This window comes from Dendropsophus ebraccatus, unplaced genomic scaffold (genome assembly GCF_027789765.1).
Source record: "Dendropsophus ebraccatus isolate aDenEbr1 unplaced genomic scaffold, aDenEbr1.pat pat_scaffold_1836_ctg1, whole genome shotgun sequence".
Lineage (NCBI taxonomy): Eukaryota > Metazoa > Chordata > Amphibia > Anura > Hylidae > Dendropsophus > Dendropsophus ebraccatus.
The window spans coordinates 10,001-18,801 of NW_027209268.1; the positions used below are offsets into that span (position 1 = coordinate 10,001).

An 8,801-nucleotide genomic window follows, 5' to 3' on the forward strand; every position below is an offset into this window, starting at 1 on the left:
AGCTCAGGGCAGGAATAGCAGAGCTGTGTGTGTGTGAGATCAGGGTAGGAATAGCAGAGCTGTCTGTGTGTGAGCTAAGTGCAGGAATAGCAGAGCTGTGTGTGAGCTCAGGGCAGGAATAGCAGAGCCGTGTGTGTGTGTGTGTGTGTGGGGTCAGTGCAGGAGCTGTGTGTGTGTGCGTGCAGGAGTAGCAGAGCTGTGTGTGAGCTCATGGCAGAAAGAGCAGAGCTGTGTGTGTTAGTGTGCAGGAATAGCAGAGCTCTGTGTGTGTGCAGGAATAGAAGAGCTCTGTGTGTGAGGTCAGTGCAGGAATAGCAGAGCTGTGTGTGCAGGAGTAGCAGAGCTGTGTGTGTGTGCAGGAATAGCAGAGCTGTGTGTGAGGTCAGTGCAGGAATAGCAGAGCTCTGTGTGTGTGTGTGCAGGAATAGCAGAGCTCTGTGTGTGAGGTCAGTGCAGGAGTAGCAGAGTTTTGTGTGTGCAGGAATAGCAGAGCTCTGTGTGTGTGTGTGCAGGGAGTAGCAGAGTTGGTGTGTGTGCAGGAATAGCAGAGTTGTGTGTGTGCAGGAATAGCAGAGCTCTGTGTGTGAGGTCAGTGCAGGAGTAGCAGAGTTGTGTGTGCAGGAATAGCAGAGCTCTCTGTGTGTGTGTGCAGGAGTAGCAGAGTTGTGTGTGTGCAGGAATAGCAGAGTTGTGTGTGTGCAGGAATAGCAGAGCTGTGTGTTACTCACCATGGCCTGTTCGATCTTGTTGTCTATGGCGCCGGCGCTGTGGACGTGCTGGAGGGAGAGACAGAGAGGAGGGTCAGCATGATGTAGCAGTGCTGGTGCTGCGGGACTAGTTTAGTGTGTGGCTGTGACTATGGCGCCTCACATTCCTCATACACCTTCCAGCTTTCTGCTCCCGCACACTGGGGGCTATTCACTACCTGAGTAAACTGACCGACATTCTTAAAGGGGAACACACCAGAGCGGGGGGGGGGGGTGTATGGTGGCGGGCGGCCCCCTTACCTGTCGCTCTCGCTCTCATCGATACTGAAGACGGATCGGGCCAGGAGCAGGCGTTCATTGAAGACATCTGACACTGGTCGGTTGGGGCGCGGCTCGTTCTGCACAGTGATTCGCGGTGACACCGGACATGGGGCGGAGACACAGGACACAGGGGCGGAGACACCTGCGTGGGGGAGGGGAGAACACCGCACACTGATACATTGTATAGATATCTGTGTAACATTCGCCTCCTGATTGGCTGTGACTGGTCACATGACGCGGGGGGGGGGTCTCACCTGACCCGCTGGCTCCTTGTTGGTTCCTGCAGGGAATATAGGGGCCCCCTGTGAGCGGGGGGGCCTGCTGGCCCTTGGCCCCGCCTCCTGGTGAGAGTTAGTAGGGGGGCTGGCTGGAGCAGACCTGGGGAGGCCGGAGTCCAGGGAGTGGCCGGCCCCCGCTCGCTGCTGTTGGCCGCCCACCTCCAGGTTATAGAAGTCCACACAGCTCCAGCGCCCCTTCTGGTAACGCCGCCCCCCGCCCAGCGGGCCCTGGTCTAACCGCACCAGCCGGAAGCGGGAGGTGGGGGCGAGCGAGGGCCACTGGGCGGAGACGGAGAGCGCCCGGCGGGGGGCGGGGGAGATGGGCGAGGACGGCTGGTAGTCACTGGTCACACTGGTGATCTGGAAGCCGCTCCGCTTCTTCCCTCCACTCATGGTGGAGCCGTCCTGCCGGAGAGAGAGGACACCGTCACTACACCACGTTTATACTGTACAGCTCTACTATACTACCATATCACCACACCACATCGTACAGCTCTACTATACTACCATATCACTACACCGCATCGTACAGCTCTACTATACTACCATATCACTACACCACATCGTACAGCTCTACTATACTACCATATCACTACACCAAGTTATACTGTACAGCTCTACTATACTACCCATATCACCACACCACATCGTACAGCTCTACTATACTACCATATCACTACACCAAGTTATACTGTACAGCTCTACTATACTACCATATCACCACACCACATCGTACAGCTCTACTATACTACCATATCACCACACCACATCGTACAGCTCTACTATACTACCATATCACTACACCACGTTATACCGTACAGCTCTACTATACTACCATATCACTACACCACATCGTACAGCTCTACTATACTACCATATCACTACACCACATCGTACAGCTCATACATCACACATTCGCTCTGCTATTCCTGTACATCCACACCATACATCACACATCCACTCTGCTATTCCTGTACATCCACACCATACATCACACATCCACTCTGCTATTCCTGTACATCCACACCATACATCACACATTCGCTCTGCTATTCCTGTACATCCACACCATACATCACACATTCGCTCTGCTATTCCTGTACATCCACACCATACATCACACATCCACTCTGCTATTCCTGTACATCCACACCATACATCACACATCCACTCTGCTATTCCTGTACACCCACACCATACATTACTATCCCAGCACTGCTATCTGATACAGCACTATGTCACTACACAACCATGTAGACTCTGCTATTCCAGCACATCCAGATGCTGCACTGCGGCTCTGCTACATCACACACCAGAGCAGTGTTGCCCGGGATATTTCTGGCTGTGACTATTATACAAAGAGACTGGTGGTGAGCCGGCTGCAGTCCCCCCTGCGGCCACTGGGAGCGCTGCTCTGGGAGATGTGTGACCCCAGAGTGTTCTGTGCAACGTATAAAGCAGAGCTGTGATGGTGTGCAGTGTATTAGCAGAGCTGTGATGGTGTGCAGTGTATTAGCAGAGCTGTGATGGTGTGCACTGTATTAGCAGAGCTGTGATGGTGTGTGCAGTGTATAAGCAGAGCTGTGATGGTGTGTGCGGTGTATTAGCAGAGCTGTGATGGTGTCCCGTGCAGTGTATTAGCAGAGCTGTAATGGTGTGTGCGGTGTATTAGCAGAGCTGTGATGGTGTGTGCAGTGTATTAGCAGAGCTGTGATGGTGTGTGCGGTGTATTAGCAGAGCTGTGATGGTGTCCCGTGCAGTGTATTAGCAGAGCTGTGATGGTGTGCACTGTATTAGCAGAGCTGTGATGGTGTGTGCAGTGTATAAGCAGAGCTGTGATGGTGTGTGCGGTGTATTAGCAGAGCTGTGATGGTGTCCCGTGCAGTGTATTAGCAGAGCTGTAATGGTGTGTGCGGTGTATTAGCAGAGCTGTGATGGTGTGTGCAGTGTATTAGCAGAGCTGTGATGGTGTCCCGTGCAGTGTATTAGCAGAGCTGTGATGGTGTCCCGTGCGGTGTATTAGCAGAGCTGTGATGGTGTCCCGTGCAGTGTATTAGCAGAGCTGTGATGGTGTGTGCAGTGTATTAGCAGAGCTGTGATGGTGTGTGCAGTGTATTAGCAGAGCTGTGATGGTGTGTGCGGTGTATTAGCAGAGCTGTGATGGTGTGTGCGGTGTATTAGCAGAGCTGTGATGGTGTGTGCAGTGTATTACACTGCACGGGACACCATCACAGCTGTGCTAATACACTGCACACACCATCACAGCTCTGCTAATACACCGCACACACCATCACAGCTCTGCTAATACACCGCACACACCATCACAGCTCTGCTAATACACTGCACGGGACACCATCACAGCTGTGCTATTAGCACAGCTGTAATGGTGTGTGCGGTGTATTAGCAGAGCTGTGATGGTGTCCCGTGCAGTGTATTAGCAGAGCTGTAATGGTGTGTGCGGTGTATTAGCAGAGCTGTGATGGTGTGTGCGGTGTATTAGCAGAGCTGTAATGGTGTGTGCGGTGTATTAGCAGAGCTGTGATGGTGTGTGCGGTGTATTAGCAGAGCTGTGATGGTGTGTGCAGTGTATTAGCAGAGCTGTGATGGTGTGCAGTGTATTAGCAGAGCTGTGATGGTGTCCCGTGCAGTGTATTAGCAGAGCTGTGATGGTGTCCCGTGCAGTGTATTAGCAGAGCTGTGATGGTGTCCCGTGCAGTGTATTAGCAGAGCTGTGATGGTGTCCCGTGCGGTGTATTAGCAGAGCTGTGATGGTGTGTGCGGTGTATTAGCAGAGCTGTGATGGTGTGTGCGGTGTATTAGCAGAGCTGTGATGGTGTCCCGTGCAGTGTATTAGCAGAGCTGTGATGGTGTCCCGTGCAGTGTATTAGCAGAGCAGTGATGGTGTGCAGTGTATTAGCAGAGCTGTGATGGTGTGCAGTGTATTAGCAGAGCTGTGATGGTGTGCAGTGTATTAGCAGAGCTGTGATGGTGTGCAGTGTATTAGCAGAGCTGTGATGGTGTCCCGTGCGGTGTATTAGCAGAGCTGTGATGGTGTGTGCGGTGTATTAGCAGAGCTGTGATGGTGTCCCGTGCGGTGTATTAGCAGAGCTGTGATGGTGTCCCGTGCGGTGTATTAGCAGAGCTGTAATGGTGTGTGCAGTGTATTAGCAGAGCTGTGATGGTGTGCAGTGTATTAGCAGAGCTGTGATGGTGTCCCGTGCAGTGTATTAGCAGAGCTGTGATGGTGTCCCGTGCAGTGTATTAGCAGAGCTGTGATGGTGTGTGCAGTGTATTAGCAGAGCTGTGATGGTGTCCCGTGCAGTGTATTAGCAGAGCTGTGATGGTGTCCCGTGCAGTGTATTAGCAGAGCTGTGATGGTGTGTGCGGTGTATTAGCAGAGCTGTGATGGTGTGTGCGGTGTATTAGCAGAGCTGTGATGGTGTGCAGTGTATTAGCATAGCTGTGATGGTGTGTGCGGTGTATTAGCAGAGCTGTTATGGTGTGTGCGGTGTATTAGCAGAGCTGTGATGGTGTGTGCGGTGTATTAGCAGAGCTGTGATGGTGTGTGCGGTGTATTAGCAGAGCTGTGATGGTGTCCTGTGCGGTGTATTAGCAGAGCTGTGATGGTGTGTGCGGTGTATTAGCATAGCTGTGATGGTGTGTGCGGTGTATTAGCAGAGCTGTGATGGTGTGTACAGTGTATTAGCAGAGCTGTGATGGTGTCCCGTGCGGTGTATTAGCAGAGCTGTGATGGTGCGTGCAGTGTATTAGCAGAGCTGTGATGGTGCGTGCAGTGTATTAGCAGAGCTGTGATGGTGTGCAGTGTATTAGCAGAGCTGTGATGGTGTCCCGTGCAGTGTATTAGCAGAGCTGTGATGGTGTCCCGTGCGGTGTATTAGCAGAGCTGTGATGGCGTGTGCGGTGTATTAGCAGAGCTGTGATGGTGTCCCGTGCAGTGTATTAGCAGAGCTGTGATGGTGTGTGCGGTGTATTAGCAGAGCTGTGATGGTGTGCAGTGTATTAGCAGAGCTGTGATGGTGTCCCGTGCAGTGTATTAGCAGAGCTGTGATGGTGTCCCGTGCGGTGTATTAGCAGAGCTGTGATGGTGTCCCGTGCGGTGTATTAGCAGAGCTGTGATGGTGTCCCGTGCGGTGTATTAGCAGAGCTGTAATGGTGTGTGCGGTGTATTAGCAGAGCTGTAATGGTGCGTGCAGTGTATTAGCAGAGCTGTGATGGTGTCCCGTGCAGTGTATTAGCAGAGCTGTGATGGTGTCCCGTGCGATGTATTAGCAGAGCTGTGATGGTGTGTGCAGTGTATTAGCAGAGCTGTGATGGTGTGTGCGGTGTATTAGCAGAGCTGTGATGGTGTGTAGTGTATTAGCAGAGCTGTGATGGTGTCCCGTGCGGTGTATTAGCAGAGCTGTGATGGTGTGTGCAGTGTATTAGCAGAGCTGTGATGGTGTCCTGTGCGGTGTATTAGCAGAGCTGTGATGGTGTGTGCGGTGTATTAGCAGAGCTGTGATGGTGTGTGCGGTGTGTTAGCAGAGCTGTGATGGTGTCCCGTGCGGTGTATTAGCAGAGCTGTGATGGTGTGTGCGGTGTATTAGCAGAGCTGTGATGGTGTCCCGTGCAGTGTATTAGCAGAGCTGTGATGGTGTCCCGTGCGGTGTATTAGCAGAGCTGTGATGGTGTGTGCGGTGTATTAGCAGAGCTGTGATGGTGTCCTGTGCGGTGTATTAGCAGAGCTGTGATGGTGTGTGCGGTGTATTAGCAGAGCTGTGATGGTGTCCCGTGTAGTGTAATTAGCAGAGCTGTAATGGTGTGTGCGGTGTATTAGCAGAGCTGTGATGGTGTGGTGCGGTGTATTAGCAAGCTGTGATGGTGTGTGCGGTGTATTAGCAGAGCTTGTGATGGTGTGTGCGTGTATTAGCAGAGCTGTGATGGTGTCCCCGTGCGGTGTATCCAGCAGCGCTGTGATGGAGTGTGCGGTGTATTAGCAGAGCGTAATGGTGGTGTGCGAGTGTATTAGCAGAGCTGTGATGGTGTGTTGCGGCTGTATTAGCAGAGCCTGTGATGGTGTCCCGTGCCGGTGTATTAGCAGAGCTGTGATGTGTGTGCGGTGTGTATTAGCAGAGCTGTGTGATGGTGTGTGCGGTGTATTAGCCGAGCATGTGATTGGTGTGTGTGCGGTGTATTAGCAGAGCGTCATGGTCGTGGGCTGTTGTATTAGCAGAGCTGTGATGGTTTGTGCGGTGTATTAGCAGAGCTTTGTATGGTGGGTGCATGTATTAGCAGAGCTGTGGATGTTGTGTGCGGATTGTATTAGGCAGAGCTGTGATGGTGTCCCGGTGCAGTGTATTAGCAGAGCGGTGATGAGTGTGTGCGGTGTATTAGCAGAGCTGTGATAGGTACGTGTGCGGTTGTAGTAGCAGAGCTGTAATGGTGTGTGCGGTGTATTAGCAGAGCTGTGATGGTGTGTGCGGTGTATTAGCAGAGCTGTGATGGTGTGTGCAGTGTATTAGCAGAGCTGTGATGGTGTGTGCGGTGTATTAGCAGAGCTGTGATGGTGTCCCGTGCGGTGTATTAGCAGAGCTGTGATGGTGTGTGCAGTGTATTAGCAGAGCTGTGATGGTGTCCCGTGCGGTGTATTAGCAGAGCTGTGATGGTGTGTGCGGTGTATTAGCAGAGCTGTGATGGTGTGTGTGGTGTATTAGCAGAGCTGTGATGGTGTCCCGTGCAGTGTATTAGCAGAGCTGTGATGGTGTCCCGTGCAGTGTATTAGCAGAGCTGTGATGGTGTGTGCGGTGTATTAGCAGAGCTGTGATGGTGTGTGCGGTGTATTAGCAGAGCTGTGATGGTGTCCCGTGCGGTGTATTAGCAGAGCTGTGATGGTGTCCCGTGCGGTGTATTAGCAGAGCTGTGATGGTGTCCCGTGCAGTGTATTAGCAGAGCTGTGATGGTGTGTGCGGTGTATTAGCAGAGCTGTGATGGTGTGTGCGGTGTATTAGCAGAGCTGTGATGGTGTCCCGTGCGGTGTATTAGCAGAGCTGTGATGGTGTCCCGTGCGGTGTATTAGCAGAGCTGTGATGGTGTCCCGTGCAGTGTATTAGCAGAGCTGTGATGGTGTGTGCGGTGTATTAGCAGAGCTGTGATGGTGTCCCGTGCAGTGTATTAGCAGAGCTGTGATGGTGTGTGCGGTGTATTAGCAGAGCTGTGATGGTGTCCCGTGCACTCTCCTAACATCTGCTCCTATACACAGTCACACATCCGTGTGTCAGGCACCTCCACGCCTCCCCTTAGGACTGTCTCAGCGGTATATAGCAGTCACTCACCTGCTGTGTAGTGGAGCGGTGCTGTGGAGCAGGGTGGTGGTCCTGGGCTAGTTGCTGAGGGTAGTTGTGCAGGGTGTTTGCAGGTCTCCTGTCTCTGCTGCCCCCCTCATCCTCCTTCCCTGCTGTCTCTGATCACCCTGCTGACATCTCTGCTGTCAGGAAGTCCGGCCTCTTCTCTCTCTCTGTCCCCCAAGTGCTTCCTTCCCTCTCTCTCTCTCCTTCTCACTCTCTTTCTGTCTCTCCTCCCCTTTCTGCTGTCTCCCCCTCCTCTCAGGGTGTCTCTGTCACACTCTCTGCTGCTTCCAGTCCTTGCTGGGCTGTCTCTGACACCCTCCCCATCCACTCTCTCCACTAACTCCAGGATCTTCCTCTAAACTTTCTGTCCAGGATTTTCTCCCTCATCAGTCCCTGTGGTCTCCTCTCCTGGTGTGTGCAGTGTATGAAGCAGAGCTGAGAGAGTGTTCTGTGCAGTGTATGAAGCAGAGCTGAGAGAGTGTACTGTGCAGCGGATGAAGCAGAGCTGAGAGAGTGTTCTGTGCAGTGTATGAAGCAGAGCTGAGAGAGTGTTCTGTGCAGTGGATGAAGCAGAGCTGAGAGAGTGTTCTGTGCAGTGTGTCAGGCAGAGCTGAGAGTGTTCTGTGCAGTGTATGAAGCAGAGCTGAGAGAGTGTTCTGTGCAGTGTATGAAGCAGAGCTGAGAGAGTGTTCTGTGCAGTGTATGAAGCAGAGCTGAGAGAGTGTACTGTGCAGTGGATGAAGCAGAGCTGAGTGTTCTGTGCAGTGTATGAAGCAGAGCTGAGAGAGTGTACTGTGCAGTGTATGAAGCAGAGCTGAGAGAGTGTTCTGTGCAGTGTATGAAGCAGAGCTGAGAGAGTGTTCTGTGCAGTGGATGAAGCAGAGCTGAGAGAGTGTACTGTGCAGTGGATGAAGCAGAGCTGAGAGAGTGTTCTGTGCAGTGTATGAAGCAGAGCTGAGAGAGTGTTCTGTGCAGTGGGTGAAGCAGAGCTGAGAGAGTGTACTCTGCAGTGTATGAAGCAGAGCTGAGAGAGTGTACTGTGCAGTGGATGAAGCAGAGCTGAGTGTTCTGTGCAGTGTATGAAGCAGAGCTGAGAGAGTGTACTGTGCAGTGTATGAAGCAGAGCTGAGAGAGTGTTCTGTGCAGTG

General features: G+C 52.5%; 2 protein-coding genes across 2 annotated transcripts in view; both read right to left on the minus strand.

The window, feature by feature from the left end:
• The window catches only part of LOC138775670 (TSC22 domain family protein 1-like), a 2,318-nt gene extending 1,373 nt beyond the window's left edge, over window positions 1–945 (minus strand). Inside the window, exons 1-2 of the mRNA XM_069955990.1 lie at window positions 940–945; window positions 729–776 (exon numbers count right to left, since the gene is read on the minus strand). Coding sequence (XP_069812091.1) covers window positions 729–776; window positions 940–945 — 54 coding nt within the window. The remainder of the gene's footprint in view (window positions 1–728; window positions 777–939) is intronic.
• Window positions 946–1,003: 58 nt separating this feature from the next.
• LOC138775669 (TSC22 domain family protein 4-like) lies at window positions 1,004–7,894 on the minus strand. Its single transcript, XM_069955989.1, has 3 exons — window positions 7,639–7,894; window positions 1,288–1,711; window positions 1,004–1,170 (listed from the first exon to the last, which is right to left on the minus strand). Exons 2-3 carry the CDS (start codon window positions 1,697–1,699, stop codon window positions 1,004–1,006), a joined length of 579 nt encoding a protein of 192 aa, XP_069812090.1. The 5' UTR covers window positions 1,700–1,711; window positions 7,639–7,894.
• Between the last annotated feature and the right edge of the window lie 907 nt (window positions 7,895–8,801).

Coding starts and splice junctions, on each gene's coding strand:
- LOC138775669 (XM_069955989.1), bottom strand. CDS start 1,699: ATGAGTGGAGGGAAGAAGCGGAGCGGCTTCCAGATCACCAGTGTGACC. Junction 1,171..1,287: donor AACCAACAAGGAGCCAGCGG/GTCAGGTGAGAC, acceptor TCCCCCACGCAG/GTGTCTCCGCCCCTGTGTCC.